The 27,059-nt window shown below is 41.0% G+C and overlaps 1 protein-coding gene across 4 annotated transcripts in view; it reads right to left on the reverse strand.

Annotated features, from left to right (window-relative positions):
* Positions 1-27,059, reverse strand: part of whrna (whirlin a) — a 141,860-nt gene that overhangs the window by 45,477 nt on the left and 69,324 nt on the right. For all 4 annotated transcript variants that reach the window (XM_041960086.1, XM_041960084.1, XM_041960085.1 and 1 more), the window contains exons 4-5: positions 4,979-5,187; positions 1,365-1,401 (exon numbers count right to left, since the gene is read on the reverse strand). In XM_041960086.1, the coding sequence (XP_041816020.1) occupies positions 1,365-1,401; positions 4,979-5,187 (246 nt within the window). The remainder of the gene's footprint in view (positions 1-1,364; positions 1,402-4,978; positions 5,188-27,059) is intronic.

A 27,059-nucleotide genomic window follows, 5' to 3' on the forward strand; every position in this document is an offset into this window, starting at 1 on the left:
ATCAGTTACACTTGCCCCTTATGCAATCCATCTTAGTTTTTATGTCTGAAAAGGGCACTTTTGACAAAAAGGGCAAAATCACAGCCACAGCTGTGCACATTGGTGGTGCGTTGTAAGGCAACAGGTCAAAACAAAGTCAATAAATGACTTTTAAACCCTCTCTAGACTCAAGTCTGAGGAAATATGTTCCTCTTCCTCTCAAAATACCTCCCACATCCATCTTTCCTCTCTCTGTTCTCTCAATACAGTGTTGCTACAGTACATTGCCTCGCTCTGTCAGGAGAGGACTGTCCGTCAGAGCTTCCATAATGAAAAGTGAGCTCTCCCGCTCACCTTCCTCCCCTCGCTCTCACCCCTTTTCTTTCTCTCCCGTCAGCTGCTGTCTCTTCCAACTTTTCTCTCTTTGCCCTCCTCTTATTGCTCCATTCCAACACACACTCTCTCTCACTTTGCAAAGTCACAGTCAAAGTCAACAGTAAAGATATGCTGTATGGCAAGTGGATTAAGGACAGCATAGTAAAGGGTAATAACACAGTTTGTTGGGGTTTAATAAACCTGATCTTGAGGACCAAAAACATGAGATCCAATAGATACAATCTTTATGTAAACCCCAAAGTGTTCTGTTTGGCCCATCTCTGAAGGTTAAGCGTTGCTTAACCAATGCACCACTATGCTGCTCTCAGCCCCAGGCCTGCAATACACCCAAACATCTCCCAAATCTCCCAAATGTCAACTGCTGCAGCAGTGCTCCCTCTGCTGCAGCCCAGAGCAATCACCTGAGGTCAAGGTGACGAGAAACAAAGAGCGGCAGCCTGTTGTAATGTTTGAAAGAACTGCAAACAGCATGTCTGGGCTTTTTTTCCTGGATAAACGACTTAAAGCACTAATCAAATATCAAAATTGTCAATTTTTCTGTCAATCTACTGACCAATTCACTGACTAATCATTTCAATGCTGCAACAACTTCTTTGTCCCAGAAGTCTTTCATTTCACTGCTCAACATAAAAAAGTAAATGCATGTAAATAATCAGTTATGGTCAAATTGCTATTACTTGATCAGTTTGATTGGAGTTTGGGATTAGACATTCTCAAAAGGATGAAAAAAGGTGAGACTTGACACTTACAGCTTGTTCTTTCGCAGTCGATGACAAAAGACTGACTAAAGGGTGATCGCTGATCCCACTGACCACCGTCACTCTTCAATAACATTTCCCAGGTCAGTGATGGAGTTAGCAGACGCTCGAACAGACACATAGATAATCATGCCCCAAGAGAAACGCTCAACACACAAGCATACAGATAGTCCTGCATTCAGCGTGCACACATACACACACAAAGAGGAAATGACTTTTTGTGAATCTCACCTTTCCTGCTGCAGAGGCTCCTTTGTCCACCGGGAAGCTGCAGAGAAAAGCATGAAGAGGACAAATTAATCACTGAGGGACAGTTGAGTCCTCACACATATGCACACACACACTAACACACACACACACACACACAAATACACCTACACATTTGACTCTTGCGCTGCTGCAGTACATTCCTCAACCATCTGACTACATTTATAAATCAATGCAATGTAATGATGAGTAAGGGATAATTCTGTCAGACTCATGATACCTCTGCAGTACACTTACATGCACTCATATACACACACACAATATCAAATCCTATCCTATAATGCCACACAAACTGATGCATATACAGCAAGCATGCACACAGGAGACCATCATTGTGAGCTTTTACTAAACTCAGGGAGCAAGCTTTTACAGTTAACAGTTTATTTAACCGATTTCCTCACTGAAATGGCCTCCTCTCTGTCTCAAACACATACATGTATGCTTTGTAACTGTGGAAAAGTGGATTTGAAACATCTTGACTGACAACTTTTCACTGTTTGAATATATTTTTCATTGGCTAATAAATTCACAGAACCACACAATTTTACATTTTCATAATGGCTCTCATTCATGGAAAAAAGGCAGAAACTGCCACACAGTAAGGCATTTTTACAGGAAACATGAGGCAGACATGTCTTCCAGTCAGCCTTTTCAATAGATTCAGGCAGACGCATCAAAACACACACAAACACACACTGTCTCTTCTGTATCTCTTCTTCATTTTTTAGCCCCATTTTCCCACGTGAGTGAAATGACTTGAGTAGATGTCTTTACATCCTCAAGTGCCCATGAAATAATAGGCTTTAAATCCATGTGCGAATGCAACAACTCAAAGCGCTGCCTTCAGGGCCAGAAAAACGGAAAAAATATATAATTAAACCAAGCCATAAAAATACTGCAGTCCCACCTGCAATGGCACATTAAACTCAGTGTGGAGACCTGTTTTGGGATTCAAATTCAATTAGCCCTGTTGACTTTTGAGACTAACTCAGCCATTTATTCTCTCTTCATTCTTCATTTTTCAAATGTCTTCTCCCTGGCTGCTCCCTTTGTACTGCCAGATAATGAGCAGTCTTCAAGGAAGAGATACTAAATGAAACGCTGTGTGCAGCACTATAATCGCACTGATACGCGATGTGGTAATGACACAGGCAGAAAAAAGACATTCTGTGGTAAAACATTATTTTAAGCTTGAACATCATTCAGAACTTCAACTTGGTGCATATTTTCTTCTTTAAATGTATTTGAAAAGTAAAAATAAAGACATAACGTTTCAACTCTTAGCTTTTTTACTTGCAGCAGAGATCAATTTTCTTTTTTACATCATGATAAATGTTCAATTAAAACTGAACACTGTAGAAATCATTTAAATGTGCTTGAAATGACATGAATGATAGTCATTGTGGGATTCCAGAGTGAAACAAAATGTAGACAAATGCAGAAAAAACATCTGTCTCTGCTAAACTGTGTTTTTTCTGGAGGAAACTACTAACAGAGCGTCTTGGGGGGGATTGGACCAGAAATTCATTGCCGACATCAATGTTAAATACCTTTTATAGCCCTGTTTGTTTTAGGGAGTCAGAGAGGAATTACAAGTTCGGAGCTGTTGAGCTGACGGGTTGAGCCCTTATTGTGTTGATGAGAAATTTAGTCTGCCATTCACGTCAGAGTTTAATTTGGCTGTTGGGGATTGTGTTGTTATTCCAGGTCATGAGCTGCAGATGAGTTGCTCAGGTGTGGCATTTGAGAGGATCGCTGGCATTTTTCCAACAGAGCTGCATATTGCATTTTTTTTGTTTTTGCACAAAGGAGAGAGAGACAGACGTCTGATCGCATTAGGCGGGTAAAGACTGTGGCATCGACTTTAGCCTGAGACGGAGAGGATGTTTTTTCTGTGTGTTCTCTTGGTTATCTCAGTCCAGACTTACTCCTGCTGCACTGCTCTCAAGCCTCAGACTTCTGCCTGTTTTCATCACTGAAACTAGCATAGTTTCAATTTTGTTACATTGGTAGAAAGAAAAGAGTGAAGGATACTAGACTCTGTGATTTAATCAAAGCGGTCAGTGATTTTTGTGGTTAAACAAGTCAAATTAGATTACTTGTAAAAAGACAACATGAAACTCTCTCTATTGTGTTAATAAATTAATAATGACAGTTATTCACATCCCATTGAATTTCCTGCAACAAGTGTGGAGATCTGTCTCCTCTTCCTTTTCCCCTTGTCTGTCTAGTGACATCCCTCACATCACAGGGCGGGGTCCACAGGTCGGGCCAGCCTCCTTGCTGATTGAGCACAGATGTGCTCAGTTTCCTGACCTGTACCTGTGTTTTGTGCTCAAGTGATTCCAGTCACCTGCTCTCGTCTGTGCCCCGCCTGTCTGCTCTCCCTTTGAGACCTCATGTGGATCTCCTGCCAGTCACCATTGTCTGTCCTGACCCTGCCTGTCAGTGGAGATCTCGGATCAACCAAACCCCCAACTGTGGATCTCGTTTGGACCCTGTCTGTCTGCTCTCCCTGGGACTCGGACCTGGAGCCTCTCGGACTTTCCAACATTGAACTCTGTTCTTCTGTTGGAACTCTTGCCGGTTTGCTTGCTGAACTCTCATTAAAAGTAATTTATTGTGCATACTCCTGTCTCCTGTCTACTCTGTCTGAACTCGGCATGACAGTCAGTTTAAAACTTATAAAATGTAACAAAAAGGGCAGGATTAGTAAATATACGACTTGAAATGAGACCTGATATGATCAGTGTTGAGGAGCCAAACCAACAGCTGAATGAATAATAAGAAAATGAATTTAAGTTTCCAGGTTAAAAGCCTGTCTATATACAAGGGTCATTCCATCAGAGATCTTATACCTGGTCAGTATCCACTACCACTGATACAAACTTTACTAAACTCTTCACACACCTTTTCAGTCACAAAGCTTTACAAAAGTGTACAGTATGACAGAAGTAGTACTCCACTACTCTTAATTGAGGCCTAGTTCTCATCTTAAGCTTTGATTCTCCAACCCAGACTGAACTGTGTCCGACTGCACCCGTCTTAAAGGAATAGTTTAACATAGAAAATAGGCTTATTTGCTTGCTCTGGGAGAGAGTTGAAGATTGATGGCTCACATGTTTATCCGCTCAATAGGAGCTGCAGCCTTGAGACAGTTAAACTGAGTCTAGAACAGAAGTACACTCAACGACATCAGAAAAGGAAGCACAGGGTCTGCACTGAGGGCAGCAGACCTTGAGATGATCACGGCCCACAACATCTCTAAACGCCCACCAGCTGGACCAAATGCCACCGTGCAGCGATGGGATCAGTCCAGGAAGAGAGCGGAGAGAGGAAGAGATCAGACCTAACCCCGACCCCCTGGTCGATAATGCAACAGAGAGAATTGTGGGATTTCCTGAATTGCCTCTTTACTTTGAAAGAAGCAGCATTTTTCAATTGATGTTTTGAAAATGTAATCATACTTTGTTTTTGACACTGTAGTAATTGTAAACTGTAGTATTAGCATTACTTTGTTAGGGTGATCTGGGAAGACTGGGCTTGGCCCATATTTCTTGGGCCTAATCAAGACTCACCCTGCCACGCTGCTGTTGGCTGAGCTCTCTGCGATCTGCGAGCTGGCGATCCACTTGGTCTCACCCACCACTGTCCTGGCGTGCGGCAGGCGGCCCACGTCTTTCACCGTCATCATCAGGTGCCGTGACGACTTCAGGACCCTGACGGCCTCGTCGTGCGGGATGCTCAGAAAGCTGCGGCCGTTCACCTCCAAGATTTGGTCGCCGACCTGCGGGGAGGGGAGGGCACACAGAGGCGTGGCGGGGGGGACTGAGCAAGGCGGCAAGGATGGACCAGGCAGAGACTGTCACATGCAAAGGTTCAAAGGTCAAAGGTCAGAGAGAGGTAAAGTAACAGATGGAGGTGGTGGAGGTGTATGACATGTTTAATGGATCAGAGTGAGATAATTACATTGTAGGTTTCTTGTTAAAAGTTGTGACTTTCTCAGGTTGGGCAGCGAACAGAAATAATTACACAAAGATTATTCTGTGCTCACTGACAGGTTCAGGACCAGAACTCTTAAATATGAAATTGAAAAGGCTTTCACGTGTAATTTCACATTATATCAAAGGGCTGAGCCTGGAGGCTGCAGCAGAAGGAGTATAATGATGTCCATACTAAACGCCACCTTGACCGTACCTCTTGTCTCCTATAATGAGCTGCTGTATTGTAGCTTTAACCTTGAGGTCAACCCTCTGAGCTACGTCAGATCCTCCTCTGTGCTGAACACCAACCTTAAACTGCACTTTTCCTACCTACAGATCGAGTATCTGTGCGTCGGCCTCGCTTGGCTTCATCTCAATGGTATGAATCATGATAGGCTGTCATCGCTGCTCTGCACACCTCCCATGTCTGGGTACAAAATGTGTCTCAACAAAGAGCTGATCAGCCATCAAAGTTTGATTGCCATGTCTTCGATTTCAATATTCAGTGTTTTTATTGTCATTGTAGACCCAGTGGTAACAAATAGTCCTTTGAACCCAACATGAAAAGAAGTGCTCTGGATCTAAAAAAGTAAGGTCAGGTAGCTTGGTCATCTAACTGCTGTTCACTGACTTCATTAACTTTATCTGTCACTATATCTGTGTAATAAATCAGTCACAGAGGACAGACTCACCACTCTCCCCTCACAAAACAGCACAGTCACTGGTCTTGTAAATGACTTTGTCTGGCATTTAGACTTGATCTAGTGTTTAGCATTTTAAAAAAGTCGCCAAATGTCACTTTCTGTCTATTTGTTTTATACCCATTTTACTTTGGTCAGCCAACCGAACCACCCAACCAACTTACAAATAATTTCAGTGTTCTCTCAGAGCAGCAGCCAATGCAAGCTAGATATTAAAGACATCCAGAATCTCATACGTTTCAGTTTCTTGGGTGTTTTCCAACAACCTGAGGTGACCTAACACCATATCTGTCACTGCTAATGCACAGCAGCACCGATACAGCGCAAGCAGCTGAGGACATTCTCCACATAAAACTCTACCTTTATCACTTCTACAATGGCACACTGCGTAATAACATGTGGTCGGGCCACTTGATTGCAAATGCAAAGAGACATATAATCAAAACTGTATTTACAAATGCAATCAATCAGTCCAAGCTAACAAGCGCCACTGCAGTGAGAACACACAGTGCTGCCACAGCAAACACGTCTTACAAACACTTATTTGTGCTGTCAAGCTGAGCTGCAGCCTCAGGGATAAGAGACAGATTTTAAGACAGATTATAAGATGTTTGTTCCAGCTGTTTGCATTACAGAAAGGCACAAAGAAGAGCAAATAATCTCCTTCTTGTGGACTTTTTTACAGTGTTTGACAACCCTGGAGCTCAGTTTATTGTGAGCTCAGCTCGGTTTATCTCAGTTTCACTTGGATTTGACACAGCTAGAGAGCCCACATGGCATCCAAACATACACAAAAGCAGCCGACACGGGAGCACAGCATAATTTTTCTTCTTTCTGTCAGTATCTCTGTCACTTGAAGAGAGTTAGAGTCAGACTCCCTGACTCAGAGTCTGACTCAGTGTGAAAACATTATACTATCATACTATGTATGTTTTGTTCTCTCTTTAATGTTTTTGTTCTCTTTTTGTTCAAATATTGAATGATTGTTTTCCCCAGTATGTTTAATGAGCAGTAATATGTGACATACACTCCATTTGTACATTCAAAGCTTGTTTTCATGGTCCTTACAGTTGTGCATGTGGCATTAAAGTCATTAGGAAATTAAATTAAGCAGGCACATGAGTAATATCTTAATAACATAAACAGACAGCCCCCCGTCATCCTCACTGACCTAACCCTGTAGCCCCCAATATACAGTGGCCTCAAAACTCTACAGTGGAACAAGTATAATCTTGTCTAAGGCTTAGACACTGGTCTCATCTTTGATGCAACATGTCCCAGTTTATGAATAAAAAAAATCCAGTTGTGCAACACACTTGTCAGTGATGATGTAAAGATGATGAATGATGATGAATAATGTGTCTGAAATCTCACTGCTCACTATGTAAGTGAATGACCAGACCAGCTGTCCTTTGCTGCCAACATCGCTGCGACAACCCACTCCTGCTGATTCACTCGGCAGCACATCATTAGGATACGTTCGTTCTTCACGCAGAAGGCGGCACAGGTTCTGGTCTAGGCTCTTGTCATATCACACCTGGACTACTGCAACTTGCTGCTGGCTGGTGTGCCTGCTGGTGCCATCTGACCCCTGCAGCTCATTCAGAATGCAGCAGCCCGGCTGGTCTTCAAGTTCTCCCACACTACAATCCTGCACTGGCTACTGGCGGCTGCTCAAAAGACACTGGTACTTGCCTACCGTGCCGTGAATGGCCTAAATCCCATACACCCCAACCTGTCCTTTGCTCTGCTACTGCCAAAAGGCTTGTTATTCCCTCACTATGGAGAGAACCAAGTTACTGCTCGACAAAATCCAGACTGTTTGCTGTCCTGGCTCCACGCTAGTGGAATGAGCTCCCCATTGACAACGGAAGAGCAAAAACTCTACACATCTGTCACAGACTGAAACTCACCTGTTCAGATGGACCCCCTTCCCATAAATAAAAAAAAAAATGTTAAAGCCTGTTTCACTATCTCTCATTCTTAACTCTATAGTAGTCAACTACTGAATGTCTTTTATATGCAGTGAATGAGTGAACAATGGAGTGATTTTGACAGCCTAGGACCCCGACATCAAAGCAGCAAACTCTGGGCAAGAAGGGCCTTGGTTAGGGGGGTGGCCAAGATCCAAATGACCATGGTAACAGAGCTTCAGAGGTCGTCTGCAGAGTTTGGGGAACTCACTAGAAGGACAAGATCTAAGAAGCACTCCCTCAATCAGGTCTTTAAGAAGAGTGGCTTCAGAAGCCAGGGCTTCCTACAGGGGCTTAGGCTTACAGGGGTGGGCAGACAGGGTTTCAGAATTTAGGGCTGATTGCAGTTAAATACTAAGAAGACATGGGAAAAAACTGCCCTGAGTGCATATGACCATACACTGGGGTGAAGGTTCACCTTTCAACATGACAATGACCAGAAGCACACAGTCAAGACAATGCGAGAGAGAGGCCACAGGACAAGTCTCTAAATGTGTCTCTAAATGTGTTTCAATAGCCCAGTCAAAACTCCGACTGAGCAGAGCTGAATGAAGCCTCTTTCTACTTTTTCAGTTCATGATTAATGCCCTGATACGTCAGGATATTTCACTGCTGCTTCCCACGCAAGATGACAGAAGACATGTTGACGTGTCACATTAGGAAAAGCACAGGTGTAAATAATGAAATTTATGATTTGGTTTCAGGGTACCGGTATTGTTTATTCTGGCTCACTGTCACACTGTCATGATTTAATGGGACACTTTAATAGAGCAGAACCATCATTATTGTTATTAGTTACACCCATACTTTTCCCATGACAAGTCAAAGCATCAGCTGCGAAAAGGCCTATTAGTTGCTATGGTGACAGGAAATGGGGTGATGTGCAACAAGGCCTGTGGTCTGGAATCAAAGTGGGGGACGCTGCAGTTAACCGATACTCCCACAGTGGAGTGGAGGCAGGACTTTAATAAGAAGAGAATGTGGGGTCTACGTTAAATCTGGGCCTGCACTGCTGCATCAAAACTCCTGTTAAAGCACTGCTATGTGTCCACCAGCTAATCAAGTCAGATTATTTGCACCTGTTGTGTTGGGTGAATGAATGGAAGTTTGATTCTGACTCTAATTACACGCTGATTAGGTTTTATGACCCCATGAGGCTCACTCAAAACCACACTGTTAATTATGGAGGAACCAATTTGAGAATGCCAATATACTGTATGCATCCTCCTAAGAATTTCTTTATTATTGTAATGGCTCAGGATGGATGAATCAATATTTAGTTATTTGTGGTGTTCCCTACAATCGTTTCCGTATTATTTAACACAAACAGAAAGCATTGCCCACCCCGCTGTGTATGTACACACATTAGATATCTGCGCACACACATGCAGCTTCATGTGGTTGAAGTTGAGCCACTCGATTGTCCTGCTGCATCTCCATCGTCATCAAGTTGCCACTGACGTCCTCGCTTTCCTCTCACCCTCTCCTTCCCTCTCTGTCCTCTCATTATTCTGCTCCTCCACGCTCCCCTCCTCTTCCTCGTTATGCTTCTATCAGAGTAGATGGGCCCTGTCCTGAGTCACAAGCTCTTCATTTTTTGTCTCCGGTGTGATCCCTGAGTCACACCTGCGGTGCCACGGCAGCCCTGCATTCTGGTCAATTAAACAACAACCAGAAGCAACGATGTGTACAATTAAAAGCTCGGATCAATGCTGCTGTTGAATAATGACACATTCTTGATACAGACGAGAAAACAAGTATAATTCCATTGACTGCAATGCCACAAACACTGAAAAGAACTGAAAACCCAAATTAAAAACCCTGTCAGAACGTGTCCAGAATGATTGCCCTATGTGTGGAGAGAAAGGTTTCTGTGGTTTTGCAGTGGATTTACGGACTAATCCATGTAAATAAATAGCAGTGATGGCCTTTTACTTGTCATAATGTAAAGGATGTTAAAAGCTTTTGTAAAGCTTTGCCAAGAAATAGGACCAATAGAAACTGATACATGTTGAAATGTGGTCATGAAAATGCTACTTTAAGAATATGGCTGGCAGTAACATGTATTTTTCTCATTGTTTACAAATCACACAAAAAAGTAAAGAGCAAGAATTGTCTCTGTCGTCAAACCAGAGAGCTTATTCCTCTCCAACTCTGTTGTTGCCTAAAAACTATTCAGTGAGTCACACTGTTACACTGATGGACATGTTGCGCGCTGCAGTTTATTTTGAGCCAATGACACATACAAACACACAAACGCTTTGATGCCGTAAATACTCAAACGTGTATAACTCCACAACTGAAAATAGTCCTCAATAAATCTATAACTTATACTGTCTGAGTAATGTACACTAAAAACCGCAGTACCCAGCTGTTGAAATGAAGGAGCCTTTTAAAGAAATTAAACATTATGATGTGCCGTTTTTACAGAGGATCTGCCAGTCACTTCATATAGCAATTTCACATCCAAGTCCCCTCCTACCACATGTTTTAATATCAAATATTATATCTTCATACTGTTCAGTAACATCGATATTTCCAAAGTTGATGGTGAATGAAATGAAATGATAGTTTCATTCATCAAAGGCAACAATTACTGAGTGAGATCAATCTCTACTTTGTAAAGTCAGTGAACCTGAATCTCTGGACTGTGCCGAGGCTGTAATGGCAGCATCACGAGAGAGTGCAACACATCAATCAGATGGCAGATTAGTCTACAGGCTCTGCAATGTAATCTGCAATAATAACCCTAATAAACGTGTAAAGTCTGTCATATAAGTTACAGAGTGACTAATGACAAGGCAGTAAAAAGACGAAGCCAAAAGACTACAGACTCACTTACAATCTCTCTCTCTGCTGCCTTACAAGTAATCCATAAAAGAAGATTCTCCATTTGTAGACAAATTAAAGTGCATGAGTTGGCAAGTCGTATGTGATGAATTATATCCCGTCTTCTTCTGCTCAGACTAATTGCTCCCCAAAAAATCTATTCTTTCCCAGCTCTCTTTTCCGTCTGCTTTACGAGACGATTTGGTGATCACATGAACATGGTTGCCCTGACGACTGTTCCTCGATCAGCCATAGGAATTAGACTTTATAGAGAAAACAATTATTCCTACATCATGGTAGGTGGTATGGCCAACAATTTAACCACTGCTCTAATTCAGTGCCCAAAGCATATTAATCTTTACGTAGAAGGGATACAGTAGCCGTAATGCAGCATGTTACTGCAGACACACCACTGCTGAGCAAGTCACCTCTGCGTTTTCCTTTTCTAAGTAGCCCTGGTCAATGAATGGGACACAATGCAGTCCGGTATATCCTGAAATTAGAAAAAAATATTTTCATTCAATTTTCATTGGGGAAAATGTCATGACACAAAACAAAATGGCTTTCTTGGACTCCCTGAAATACAGTTTGAAAACACCATCATTAAATGCTTCATATACACACCAGCAATTTTCTGCAGGTAAAAATAAAGAATGGCAAACTTCCACACAAACTACCTGCACGGAAACATGTGGAAAACGTTTTCAGTAACTAAAAGCACCCAAATCAGGAAGCAATATACCATATAATGCAGCTAACTTTTGCAACTAGTGATTAGTTGGATATTTTTCTCTGTGTGGAAATCCATAACTTTCAATGTGTTGCTCACTCTAACAGCAACAGTTAGCAGAATCTGTATAAAATGCTGCCAATAACTTTACTTATTAAATTAAAACACAGTATAAAACAAGCAAAATCCAGCCATTGGTTTGCTTTTCAACAGAAAAAGACTGACCAACATTCCTGTCTGTTTCTGGAGTAGGGAAAGCGACTGCCACTGGTAAATGAGAAGATTATCAAGCAAAGTTTTGGAATACGGAAACATAAGATAAGTTCCTGTGAGCACACACAGCAGCATCAGCATTGCATTAATCCCACTGTGTTTTAGATGATCCAAATGTGGAGCCTCATATCTGCTGGAACCACAGCTGCAGAGCACTGATGGAAGACAGGGGAGGTGAGCAGACAGACTATTACGCTCCCTTTGAACTGTCCTACTCGAGCCTTTTGATCAGGACCGCTGTCGAGGATTCTTCTGACATTATCAGAGCTCTGTGATGAACAGCCCGGGTCAGACGGCTCAGGGCTGAATGGTGGCGGACACATGGAGGGGAGACAGAGGGATAAGGTGGCAGTTCCAGACCACTGAGCCTGAAAGCTACGCTAAGAACAGTGAAGCTGTTGTTTTATCTGGTCCTTTGGCGTTCTTTCACTTAAATGCCTCCTTTTCTCCAGCTCTCTCTCTACTGTGTGTGTGTGTGTCCTGTTACCCTGTTACATCCAGATTCTATCTAGATGTGGTAAAGAGATGAACTGCAGGTCACACTGGGAAAACTCAGATTCATCCTGAGTTATCTTGAGCTGATCATGACTGATGCTCGATCTTGAGCTTTTGACTTTCTCATTTTCTTTTCAATTATCTTTTACACTAGTCTGTAAAGTCACCTCACCCACAAACCATATCAGGACAAGGAGGAGCTTTCTTTGCAACAATCCATGGTAAACTGGCTCAATTTGTAGAGTGTTAATGTTTTTAACAAACAGTTAGCATGGATTCTAAACTGGAGCATGGCCAACCTTGTATTTAGGTTGACAAGATCTTAAATTTACCATGAGTTTGATAAGCCTAAAGGTAGTCAGGCACTGAGCAGCTTTGACATTATATTTGACTTGCGGAATCAGTTTTCTTTGGCGAGAAAAGCCCACACGGCTTCAGAACGACTTTTTCTGGGTTTTACTCTGCAAAGTTTTTAAATAGCACGGTAAACCTGCTTTCTGTGCAGCCGCTGAAGTCTCACTACTTGTTAGATCGAAGCCAGAGTCTATCTTTGTGGAACCAGTCCCAGGGATGAAAACTGCGACCACTGATAAGGAGAAAAAAAAATGCTTTCTGCTCTGTGATACAGCAAAGCTAGAGCAGAGCGCTGCAGTGGCAATCTGCATAAGAGATTAAACTAGATGACAAAAGCTCAAAACGAGAAAGAAAACTATGAGAGAAAGAGAAAATGTACTTGTCCAGAAAAGACTGATGGTGATTTGCAGATGAGAAGGTTTCTGGGTTAAAACAGGCTAAATTTAGTTAAAACACTAATGTTATTTAGATGTCTTTGTTACATACAACTGTTATTTCAACATCATGTATTTAACTGTGTAGAACAGTTTTAAGTGTAGCCTAGATGGCAGAAAAAACCTAGATGTTTTGGTGTCTTTTGACCTGAAAATCATCCAATCACTGCTTGCCAGATGACCTCAAGCGCGCATGGTGTTTGGGAGGTTATTACAAAGGTGACTAAATGCTTCTTAATCACAGTCAGGGACGTTCAAACAATACTGAACATGTGGCGTTTTGTGTCTCTAACCAGCTTTGAATGAAGCTCTGGTGATTTCATCTAACCATAGCTGCACTTAGAGCTGCTCAATCATCCAAGACTTGCTTTGTTTTTTTTCCTAAAAAAAGTGAGAAACACAGCGTGGGCCGCCTGTCTCTGATCTCTGCCTTTCATACTTCAGCTCTCCTGACATTTCCACCACTGCTTCTGTCCCTTGGCAGAAAGAGAACAGAGGAGAGATTAGATATCGACTCTGTCCAACTGCTTATTCCTTTGTCTTCTTAAATGGGCAGAACTTGTAATAGATGAGAGTTTGCAGATGAACCGCGGCTTCTTCCAAAACGAAGAGGCGACGGACATATGGAGCGTGCCAAAGTCCAGACAACACATTCATCTTCAGTTTGAGACTTTCACAAGAAATGATTGAACTTTAATTAGACCCCTTGGCTCACTTGGTTTGATTTCTTTTATTATTTTCACAGTCTACCTTTTATTATGAATCTTTTTTCTCTCCCTGCTACTCCTTCTTCCTGTTTAATGTCTCTCCTCTAGCCTACTTCCTCCTCTTCTACCTCCTTCTGTCCTCCCTTGTCTTCCCCTCCTCCTCACCTGCTATATCTTCCTCACACTCTTCCATCCACTGACCTTTGTTCCCTCCAATTAGAATTCTTTTCCTTTGTCCTCTCCTTGCTCGACTCCCGAGCTCCAGCGCAGTCATCCTTCATCAGGGATTCCCCTCAGCCATCAGCCTCTTCAATAACACTTCCTCTACAACATGCTGAGCTTTCATGCTGCATCTTGTGTTGCAACATCAGAGTTAAGCAGACTAAGTTCACAACTTGCAGAGGTTCAGTTCATCCTCATACAGCAGGGCGTAGTAATCTCAGCTGATATCGATTGTTTTCCGGTGGACTGATTCACAGCCACGATGTTCCGGCTATGATGCTTTATTAAAAAGGTCACCGCATTTTTCAAACTGGCAAGCACACTCCAGGAAGCAGATAATTGTAGCAAAGTGTAGTAAATGACTTCAATCCTTATTACTGGTGATATGTTGGAATAAATAAATAGAACCAACCACATGTCAACTTTAACTTTTCATTGGTCAAGTCTTTATACTGAATAGAATCAGAGCTGTTATCTCTGATAATCGTGTCTCATAGAGTGAAGCTACACTAATATTACACTTACATCCTTTTGTAATTTAAGAAATATCTTGATTATTGTTGAACTAAAACATACAATCAAAAAAAACTAAGTGCAAAGTGCAAAAAGCAAACTTTGAATACACTTCAAAGCTCAACTGAATTCAATTTATTAAAATTTTTGTTTTTGCAGGATGTGTGAAATGTCTGCATCATACAGACAACATATTACATCACACGTCATTTTCAGTCGAAAATAAATCCCATAAACTACGATCTAAATAGCTTTTCACACCTGTCTTACAAATGCTCAACTGTTTTGCACATTCACACAAAAATGACGGCTGTTCTGATCATGCTTTACTCTATTTCCATACATGCAGAACAAAAGATGATTAAATTGTTATCCACGGCCTTGCTCTTAAAAGAAATAATCATATAATGTATTAATACAAGCTCATGTTACCTTAAATATTCCAATTTGCTAACAGATTTTCTATAATGTGGAAATCTGGGGACATGCCAGCTTGAATAAACCTACAATTAACAGGTTAAACATCTAAATGGCTACTGCAAGGGCAGACTGAGGAGCTCAGTGACTAAGGGCTTCACACTGGGCTTTTAAAGAAGCGGATAAGCTGATGTACATATTTACCCTTAATCTTTATATTAAATATTTAGGCCTTTACGGTAGAAAATGATGGAATTCTGTTTCCGAAACCACCAGTATAAGTGTTGTTTGGTTGTATTGCATCTGTCTGTGTCACCTGTGTATTTTATCTGTATAGACAGGGACTACTATATACATTTCCATGTTGATAAACATCTGAAACTTTGCGCCGCATCTCCTCTTCCAAAACAACTTGATCTGCGGAGCAGGAAGAACATCTTAATGATGCAACTCTGACAGCAGTGAAGCGCAGTGCAGCGAGACACGCTGAGTGAAATCTGAGTGCAGAAGCCTGACTGACTGATCCTGCACGGGCATACTAATGACCAAGCACACAGCCAGACTACATCAAATAATCCCTCCACCACACGCTGATGTGTTAAACTGCATCACAGCGGCGCAATGCTCAGATCAGTGTGAGGAGAGTCGGACCGTGTGTGTCAGACCAGCAGGAACGCTTTCTGCTGCTGGTCATCCAGTTCTAACAAAGAGTTCATGCTGGCAGGAAGATGCATCCTTGTGAAAACAATCGTTTCTAAGCGCCAAAGAGTCCACTTTTAGGACGAGTGGGTAACATCTGTTCTTTAATAGATGTTACGTGGAAAGGTTTGCTGCTGCCGACGATTATTTCATCACATATCAAGTGATCTGTTTTTAAATGATCTGTTCTATGTTTAGTCTATAAAAGGTTTTGTCTGACCGACAGTCCCAAAGATATTCAATTTACAACGATAAGCACAGAAAACACTCACACTTCAGAAACTAGAGACATTTTTGCTGATAAACGACTCAAACGATTAATAGAGGTGTTTGCTTTATCTGTTAGGTCTGTTATTTTGTTCCCGGCAAATTAATCTTTAATGTTGAATGATTGCCTTAATGCCTTAATGCCTTAAAAAAATCCACTTCCTCAAAACAAAGGAGTCCAGAGAGGAGCCAGGCCTGGAAACAGCGGTTTGACGTCAAAAAAGAGCAGTGAGTGAGGGGGTCTCGCCCTTCAGTTCTGACAACTCCCAACTTGTTCAAACAAGTTCATGACTGTGAATAAAGTCTGTTTTTTAGCTCCATTTGTATAATCTAAGCATGACTAAAACCTGACAAGGCCCTCACTCACATTCTTAATGAGAAGTTTAGAAGTTTAGACCTCACCTAATAAGATCACAGACGAGTGTGTGATCATCTACTTTGACTCGTAATCCTGTTAAACATTTAAAGGGATTCATTTCTTGGATGATTTAAAGCTGTGGCAAAGAGAGTCATGACACATCTTTAATTTTTATGGGTTGTTTTCTGATCAGGGGCTTCTAAACTAAAAAACAAACTTTCCAACGATCATGGCGAATAAAAGCAGCCAACACAACATTTCCCCAAAAGATAAATGTGGGAACTTTAAACATTCATAACAAATACAGAGAAACAGCCCACCAGATTATTTAGAGATAAGAAAAGGTAATGTCACGTTAGATCTACTGTTCTTAGAGTCAATTACACAAAGAATAAATTACATATGAGATCTATAGCAGCTTTCTGGCAGGGCCTGAGGCTTGCTGAAGCAAAGTGTCTTTTACCTGCCAAATTACATGTTTGTTCCAGTTGCAGCAAACTCACATCATCTGTTCACCATCAACTCTATTTTGCTCTACACAGTAGTTTTAACAAAAGGCCGGTCTGTATGACTAACGTCCTTTACAATCTGTTAAACACTGAGCTCAGTGCTGCTGAAAGCTTAGTTCAGTCACACTCGCTGCTCCATCTGACAAACGATTGTACAGAGAACATTTCAAGGTTTCTCTCCATAAGAGCGAGTCGCAGCACAGTGGAGCGACAGCAACTTGTACCACAAATGTGGGTCAATTACAACCGGCCTTTTTTAATCCCGTTCAGTGGGAAATACGAGCTTTCTGGAAACATCTGCTGAGGTTAATTTAGGCCCTGAAAATCAATTTTCTTAAGCAGCTAGTTACTATGAGTGATAGAGTTCCACATGAACGCACGGCTTTCTGTCGAAGCTCTGCTTATTTGGAGATTTTTGTGGTTTGAGGTGGGCGGGACCCTGTGGGAAACAGGTGATGCCAGGTGATCCAAACCTGATCTGATGAAGCAGAGTTTCTGAGTGCTGAACACTTAATCAATTTACCAATGGGTTTAAACAGGAATAAATAAATAAATAAGGCAAATATACTACCTAGCTACCTAAATCAAGCAGGTATTATTTGAATGAGAAAGCTATTGGATAAAGGCTGATTTGCAATTAAAACAAAGCACTTATCCTACTTCATCCTCATTCTTTTTCCTTAATCATCATGAATTTGCAGAGTTTCCTTTATGCACATGGAGCTTGGTAAGTACAGTTGAACTTCATTTCCCATATGTTCTTGCAAGACAAAGCACAGCACTCCTGTATTTAATGCAATAATAAGCTCTGACTTTCTCGTCTATGAAATACTTGCCTTGATAGTAACGTCAAGCTTTCTTTTATCATTAAATACTTGTACTGGACCAAGTGTGCAGTGTCATCTTTAGTTCATATCAGATTTTTTTGGCCTTCTCACACCTCGGCATCGTGTGTGGCGATCTTACTAAACATATCCAGTTGGCACTGAATACATAACAAAAACACCAAAACCAGCCACAGAGGAGAGAAATGGAAGAGAGTAAGCATTTGTTCCATCTGTGTTATTAGACATTGCCATGTGAGATGTGTGTGTGTATGTCACTGCTCAGCCGGCACACATGACTATCAGAGCACAGTTGCCGTCACTTTCACAGAAAATGTGCAGTTTGCATTTATAAAATGCAGCTTCTCAGCGTCCGCAGAGCTTTTTCCATTTGTCTGGGTGCCATTTGTATGACCCAGCAGTCGCTGTGACTTTGTAGTCTGTGCCAACAGATACGATACAATTACTGATACTTGGCTCAGTGGGGGGACTGATAATATGAAGAGAGCTCTGCAAGAGCCACATCACAGGGAAACAGATGGGCTGTATTCCTGCTTGCTTCCTTAGCCCGACTCCATATTTGACAGAACATCTGAGCGTGTATTCAGACTGCTCAGGGCGTGTGTGCGTGTATGTGTGTGTGTGTGTGTGTGTGTGTGTGTGAAGGCTGAGAGAATATAAAGGACAAAGTGTTTTATAGATAAGTCACAGATTATTGTATTTTTATCAACATGACAATGAAACTTTTATATTTAATGCATCTATAAAATGTTCACTGTTAATGTTCGTCATTTGTTTTCCCTTTATCTTCTTCTGGCAACTCACAGTTCCATTAAAGGCCGATTAGATGCGCCCACCCCTCCTCTTTATGACTTCTTTCTCACTACGAGACACTCACACTGAAGCACCCTGATAGCTCACTCAGTGGAGCAGGCGGCCCATGTACAAGGCTGCGTGCCCACAGCAGCGGCCCAGGCTCGAATCCGACCCGGAGCCCCTTGCTGCATGTCGTCCCCACTCTCTTCCGCCTTCCTGTCTCCAGCTGTACTGTCAAATAAAGGCAAAGAGCCAAAACACTGAAATGTGTAATTTCCACTAATCCAGGCAACGATTAAAATTTCCTATCTTGGTCAGCACAAATTGGTCGTGTATATGACATATTTTTTAGGAGGAAGCGTATGAAGGACACCAATGACTGTCTATTTGTGATTAAGGAAGATAGTGGCTGAGACTGGCTGATGATGTAGGACAGTGTTGATCCCTTTAAACACAGAGTGTGTGGTGCTAACGTTTAATCCTAGTGCTCAGAGCAAAAGGGCGAAATTCGAGTTTAGTCCAACAACACTGTTTGATAAGCCACACAATCAGCAGTGAGTGCTGGCTCATGACCATCAAGAGTGAACAATTTGTGTTGTCAACAAGGTTGAAAGTTATTAACACTTATTAATTTTCTGATGGGGACAGCCATTCTTTTTTTTCTTACTTCTCCTTTTTAACATTTTTAATGTTAAAAACCTATTAAGATATCATTAAACACAGTTGTACTACAAAGTAAGCGCCTCGCTGGGTTAAATGTACTTTTTACAATTTTGCTAAATGCAGACAAAATTGTTGGAAACAGAACAAAAACAGAATAAAAAGCCTTGAACAGGAATATAGAGAAGAAGTGAGAAAAAGCAGAGATTGGGCAAACTAGCATGGTTTTTATGTGAAGAGCAGCAGTTGTTATTTACTCCTCAATGGTCCCTGGCGATTTGGGGAAATGAGGAAGCCCAGGTGCCTGTCAACAGGCCAGACTTTGATCAATGGGCCTCTGGGTAGCAATCACACTTTTCTGTTGTCTGTGCGGTCCGCAGTTGGTGCATTCGTATTTGAATCTCATGTTTATTAAAGCAGGAAACAACAAGCTGCCTTCTCTTTTCTACTAGCACAGCGGGGTGTTTCTACTGGTCATATATCTATAATAAGTAGAAATAAATGGCTTGCTTTGCCTTTAAAGTGCTTTCCAGCAGCGCAGCCTGAAATAGTCTAATGTGGAGCCCATTCCACTTCACACAGCAGAGACTTGGAAGCAGAGGTCCTACTGAATGTGTACCCGGAGCATGGCCATTGATATTTAATATATGCACTGTGGGCATCGGCATGTTTTATGGTGTGAATATCAGTTTATGAGTTGTTTATTCTTCAAGGACAGATAGAAACATGAGGACATTGCAAACAAGTGCATGTTGCGTTGTTTCAAATTATTTTTAGCCAGTGTCAGCGAGTTGCTGAAGCCTGTCCTTGGAGGAGGCCGGTGCACACTGTTTGTTGTTCTCTTTACAGCCATTGAATTAGCAGACTTTTTCTTTACCTAGTTTCATTATCATCTATGGCATCTTAACGAGCATGGATGTTATCATATGAATTAATTGATATTCCTGCGAGATTATCATCGAAAATTCCTAATTCATTCAGAACATAATATTGTACTGTATCTCTACACAAAATGTCCTCTGATTTCTTTTTTTCCTTTGGGACAAATCAAATGTGCAGCAAATGACTAATAACTAATAAAAGGACTATGGATGCAATCCCAGTTCTTTTCACATTTACTGTGTTAACAATTAAAGTTAGTTTGTGTTATAGCCGTACTAGCTATGTTTTAAACAGTTTATTGACATAAAAAATAATTTATGTTATGAAAGCATAAAATGCCCTGAGTTATACATAAGCTGTGAATGTTTGCACTGTCTGTTTTTCACTGATGCTGCTGTTTGTTCTCCTGGATTTTAATATTTCAGTCCATGTCTGGTAAATCCTGTTTTGATGATTCCTTCAAGAGCAGCAGCACAGAGTTAAGAAAAGTTCCCCTCAAGGGACAACAAATCTCTTTCCCTCTCCTGCGTTGGCAATGTTACATTAGCCTAAGATGTCCTTATCAGCAGCTATTTGACATGTAATTTCAAATAAATCCTGTTTTATTTTTCCTCTTCAGTATAATGCTAAATGTTGACACACTTTTCCTTTTCTTCCCTCTCCTACTTATTTATCATCGGTAATTCCTTTATCAGCAACACCATTACAGATAATTTCCATTATACTCTCACACCCTGCTTTATCATTATTCCACAATCAGCAAATAATCCAGCAAAGACAGTCTGTGAAGGTCACTGCGCCGGGTACTGCTGTATTTTAAACCATTTATTAATACATAGTTAAAGTAACCACCTGCCATGTGACAAACTAACACTGTGATCAATCTGTAGTGTGGTTGTGTGGAACTGTTGTCAGAAATTAGATTAAAGCACTCTAATGTGAAGTTGGAGCTCAACGAAAATGTCACAAATATTCATGTTTACACTCACGTTTCACACATAAATGACAATAAAAAGCAGATGTAGCTCTGAGAAACTGCCTCTCTTGTCCTGTGCTGGTCAGGAGGACACCACAGTGCTTTGCCACTGCTTGTACATCAGCTTTAACCTCCTATAATCAGAGAGTCAGATACGCACAAAACAAGGAGCTGCTTTTCAGAATTCACCAATTATCGGTTCCGTAATCTACTGTTTATCACTGTTGTAGTGAATACGTTTTGCATGCATGTGGCACTACCCCTGTTTAAAGATCTGAGAAGGTGCTGTAGCCAACAAGAAGTCACAAGGTCAGAGATAAGTAATTTGAAAACTTAAATCTTCACTATTCTGCCTGTGTTTGGTTTTGTTCTGTCAATCAAACAATATGCACACAACACACACGTCCAAGCAAAATCAAAATGTTGCATTCATTCAAATAACAATGATCAGTATTTCAGTATCAAATGGTAATGTTGAAATAATCTGTGATCAAGCTGAATCTGCAGCTCCCCTCTGCTTTACAGTACAGCACACTACGTGCTCAGCACCAAACAGCATACAGTCAAAGCCAGTGACGAGCTTGTGAACATAGCAGAACATTTAGTACTAAATAGGCAGATATTTCCCTCAGGAGGTGGTCAACACAAAAAACAGAGCTTAAAAGCTTACTTTGGAATACAGGTGTACAGAGAGGATAGTGGAAAAGATATTACCTACAAGAGTTGCATTTCATGTTTCCTGGTTGTTCAACATCATTTCACTTTTCATTTTATCCCTGCAATTTCTATTGTGGGAACTCAGAAAAGTAGCTGTGGTATATTTCCTCACTGAAAATCGTGTGAAGATCAGGGGAAGCGTCATCATGTCCCAGACACTCAATAACATTTATGAAGAATTGCTTTTAGGGCATTTCTGTTTTATTAGACCACTCACAGTGAAAAGAGGCAGAAAAGATGGCCGAGAGAAAACGTAACAAAGCAACAAAGGGATCCTGGTAAATTTCAAACCTATTATGGCAGAGCCACCAGGATAGCCCTGAAGCTGCTATTTTAGATTCTATTTTATACCCTTTTATCTTTTTCTATGAACTGGGAGTAAAGTGAATCCACCTGAATTTTCTCTCGACTATTTCAGTGGCTTAACATGCTGGCTGAATTTGGAAATGCTTTTTGATTGAGTAATAAAAAAAAGCGACCTCTCTTTAACATCAAGCAGTATTATACCATGTTTGCCTCCATTTAGTTTTTTAAACTGCAACATCAAACACTTTATATCATCGAGGATTACTCAACAGTGAGTATAACAGAGAAAAAGATGGGACCTAAATTTCAATCCTGATGAGCTTTACAAGCAGTGTGCTTTCTGAGTGTAAGTTTTAATTGTGTGAGTTTAGTTTGTTATTTCAATTTACAATCAGTTGAGGCTGTGGTCACATAAGGGCTGAACTTTTACACAGTCACAAACTAAAACATTGGTAAAATCCATTCTGTTGCAATAATGCTTCTTCCTTGTCTTGATTGCTGAGACAAAGCTGTTCAGGCTATATATTCTGGTTAGAGAGAAACACACACGCACGCACGCACGCACGCACACACACACACACTCGCCAAATACTGATTTGTTTTGTGCTTTTTCAGCAGGTTTGCTCTATCATCAGAGGATGGAGAATCACCTCTGTGCAAATTGAAAATATCTGGCGTTAATCCATCTACGTGTTTGGCTCTCTCTTTATTCGATTGGACATGGCCCATGTGTACATACTTTATAAGTGTGTGTTTGGATTGAATAAAAGAGAAAAAAGGAAAGATCGAGGCTGGATATGTTGACTCTAACCTGCAGACTTCAGCTGAATCTCCTTAATTATGAGTTACTACACGTTTGATGAACCTACAACAATGGGAAAAAGAAGCGGATAAAAACATCCTACAGAATTTGAGGAGTGTCCAGTGTCCTCTCTGGTTACCTTTGTGTGTTGACATCACAGTAGGCCTGACCTTTTCCCCTCAGCTTTAATGAAATTAAACCAAAAAACCAAGATGTCAACAGAAGGGCACTGGCCAGGGTTGACCTTTCTCCTCCCTCAGATTGCAGTGAGTGGGCTGAGATGCGATGTGGGCGAGTTTAGTGACTGGACAAAGTTTGTCCTGGGAGTCATCCAAACTTTAGACCTTTATTTTGTCAATCTTTGCAGTTGATTTTAAAGCCACTTCACTGTAAAAACACACTAATGCTACAGACATTTTACAACTAAGGTGTTTCCAAGCCTTCCCTTTAAAAGAGGTTGTGGCAGGAGAGCAAAGCGATGTGGTAACATTTACACAGCTGCACTTTCATTTTCTCTAAGACTGAAGGGCGAGGAAGCGACATCCTGGTGGAGAACTGATTATAGAACCCTGGAAGCGGTATAAGTCATCCATCATGGTCAAGCAGCATATAGACACAGACAGTGAAGACGGTCTGCTGCGGGGTAAGGAGCTGGAGTGCGGGCATGGACGCATGGGAAGCGTCTTCTCCTGCTGAGCACTGACTATCAGATATGTCTTCAGCTTGTGCGAGTCTGTGCCCTGAGGATGTTTGCGGCATCATTTAGGATGTACAACGGTTCCCTCTAAGTTATCACATGACAGCCACTTTAATTCAGAATCGGCTGCATGGCTGTTTTTCTGATTAAAAAAAGTTAACTTAGAAAAGAATAAAAGCGGTTTATACTAAACCTGAACACAGCACATTGATTGCTTGTCCAGTATAAGTCTGGTTCACCTTGATCCTGTTGATAACACCAAATACTGTCAATACTCAACAAAACACTGTTAAGTATCTACTCAGTGTTCACATTTAAGGGCTTTGTCTGATTTTTATACCGTCACAAATAGCTGAAAAAAGTTTTCAGATAACTCTCAAATGTGACAACGGAGCCATTAAAAACATGGTGACAAACACAAAGATAACAGGATGAAAGGAAACATTCAAGACAACAAAGACAAATCAGGTATAATTACTAGGACAGGCTTACTGATGGAAGGGGGGGGGCAGACTTCCCCAATCAATGAATAATCAGTAATGTTGTTCATAAACATGGTATAGAAATTTTACCCACTGAATCATAAAAACTAGCGCACATTTGATCTTTTAAAGCCCTGTACAATATTATCATGATATTCCCACATTATCTTTGTCTAGATTTAAAAGATATGTCGTATAGTTTGGTAACTTACAATGAGCTGTTTGCAGTCACACACTTACTGTAACTAGTTTCTCTGTGACTTTCACTTGCAAAAACAAAAAGACACACAAGAAAATATATTTTTTGCTTCTCTAGTTCTGTGTTTCTGAAAGATGTCCGGTTCAAATCCAAGATAATACATTATTCAGTTAACTCTAAACAACAAACCAAATACGAGTTAAAGTCAAGTTTCAGATGTCCAGCGGTCTCTGTTATATACTGGCAAACCTAAACACATCACAAGGACACGCATCGAGGTTTGTAAAAAAGAAAAGATTCTCTGCTTGCTGTGCAGCAGAGTTTTCTTTTCCATTTTTGCAGTAGTGTAGTACCTCGTAGACTGTAATACAGCGGGACCAACTGTCCCTGAAAAAAATGCTGCTGGCCAGCTAATTCAAGTCAGGACTCAGATCTATGTGATGTATTCTGTAACTTACACAACCTACACACTGATATCAATCTAAAAAATGTTAAAAAAAAAAACCACCAACCACTAAAACGGAAAGGCAAAATGAAGGTCAAGGTGCTCTTTCGAGTAGGCACCACACAGACAACACAACAGCAGCATCACAATGCCACCAGGTACTGGAAAACAGCAGATGTATAGTTATGTAACTGCATATTTCTAGGTAATTTTCTGTCTTATGCAATAGTACAAATAAATAAATAAAACCATAAATTTATGGTTAAAATAAGGCCCCCTGATGAGTGTGAACAAAAAAACCTACTTCTGAATATTACCCAGAGGTTTACAAAAATTATCCAATTCCTTCATGATGCCAATACGCTCAGCTATTATAACTGCATCAATCAAACTCCTCACAAGATCACTGTGTGTGCTGCACACACCATGGAATCAAAGTGTTTTAGTAGGGTCGAACATAAGTGTAAAGGCAGCTTACATCTGCGTGCATATAGACGCACAGCTGAGTCTGCATAATCTGACACAGCCAGTCTCCCACTCATCAGGCTCAGTTAGAAAATTTCAGGATGTCTCATTTATAGCTGCAATTTATCAATTAGTTGTCAACTATTGAATCAATGACTATTCTGATAATCAATTAACTGGCTTGAGTTTTTTTTTTTTTAAGAAAAACAAGTCAAAATTCAGCCCCTCTATGACAGTAAACTGAATAGCTTTGGGACATTTTAGGACGTCATATTGGGTTTTGGTAAACACAATTTTCACTATATTCTGAAATTTCATAGAGCGAGCAACCTATCAATGAATTGACAAAATAATGATGACAGAATAATCAACAGTGAAAATAATGGTCAGTTGCAGCCCTTGTGTCCTTATGCTTTGAAACAAAATGGCACTAGGGAGAACGTATTCGTATTTAGGCGGAAAAACAACCCAAAAACAAATGACTTTTCAGCATTTTCAAATGTATCATAGTACGTAGTTCACTTTTTTAGGTTATATTTCTTCCAGAAATTGATAAGCCTGATGTGAAGGAGTACTGTGCCTTATTCTATAAGTAGTCAATCATTGTGCCAAAAGGTCTCAACAAAGGTGTAATTAGGATGAGCTGGACTTTCCTTTGGAAAAGTAAAGTGCTGTTCTCCTGCCTCTGTCTGACTCTGTCTGATCAGAGGGCAGGCTCGACCACACTCTGGCACTGCAGCATGAAGTTGTTAGACAGCTTTTAACAGGCATCCTTCTGTACACAAGTTGTACAGTTTAAGGTGATCAAACACTATAGGTCACCCCGTTGCACACCATCTGACGTCGTTTTCGGGGAGGATGTGTCTAATATGAGAGCAGCGCAGCTTTCCTCCCTGCTGAGAGCTGAACCCCGGTCTCTGGAGACAGCAGGAGACTCGCCGTCCAAATGTTAACAGTGTTGCCATTTGCCAGAGCAAATATAGAAACACTGACAACAAGGCATGAATAAATCAACATTAACGTCACTTTAATTTCTAAAAATGGAGTTTTGAATTTATAACACAGCTGGGGAAACAGCACTTTCTGCTTTCCAGATTCTCCATTAACTCTTTAAATAACAAGGCAAACTGGCAGCTTAATTCCAAGACTGAAACTGGCTTTTGACTCAGTTTGTCCACCTTAACATACTTCTGCATGTACCAAAGGGTTCAAATTTTAACTAACTTGCATAGCTACTGTTTATGTCATGTGTCCAAAACAAACATGCCGTCCAAGCAGCAGAGGATCTGCTGTGAAAACTCCAGCTCCATTGTTGTGGATTACAGATTATTCATTTGTTTCATACTTTGTGTGACAGGGCCTGGACATTGCCATGTTTAACAATAGCAGCCATTCTCACTGGACCTATAGCAGCTAGCTAGATTTTGCTTCACATTGGATGCTTAACGTCACATCCAGTGAATATTAATTGTAGGGTATTGTCTAAATATCTTAAAAAACGTTTTTACAGCACTTTAATGACCTTGCCTTTGGCACTAACAATGACAGAAACACCAGCGACTGTGCTGTTAATGTCAACAGGGATTGTTTTGTAGAATAATTATCTCCTTGGAGATATGTTATGTTCCACAGGTATGTTTCTGGCCCATTTTAATGGCCGGCTCAGTTTAGAATTTTAAATACCACGACCTGAGATTTAGTATCTGCCTGTCTCGTCCATGTCCTGCTACCTGAGTGAGCGTGTGCACACACCGTACAAGCTGTGTTTGTGCCTGAATGTGGGAGGTTGTCTAGGGCAGTCTCCTCTTATTCTTTCTCAACCATCCCCTCACTCTGTCGAGACGCCGCCTCGCATTTGGGCCTGCAGGTAAAAGCCAGGTGTCTACTGGAGCATCGGTCTAAATCAGCAAACGGTAAAAAACAC

This window comes from Chelmon rostratus, chromosome 19 (genome assembly GCF_017976325.1).
Source record: "Chelmon rostratus isolate fCheRos1 chromosome 19, fCheRos1.pri, whole genome shotgun sequence".
Taxonomy (NCBI): Eukaryota; Metazoa; Chordata; class Actinopteri; order Chaetodontiformes; family Chaetodontidae; genus Chelmon; species Chelmon rostratus.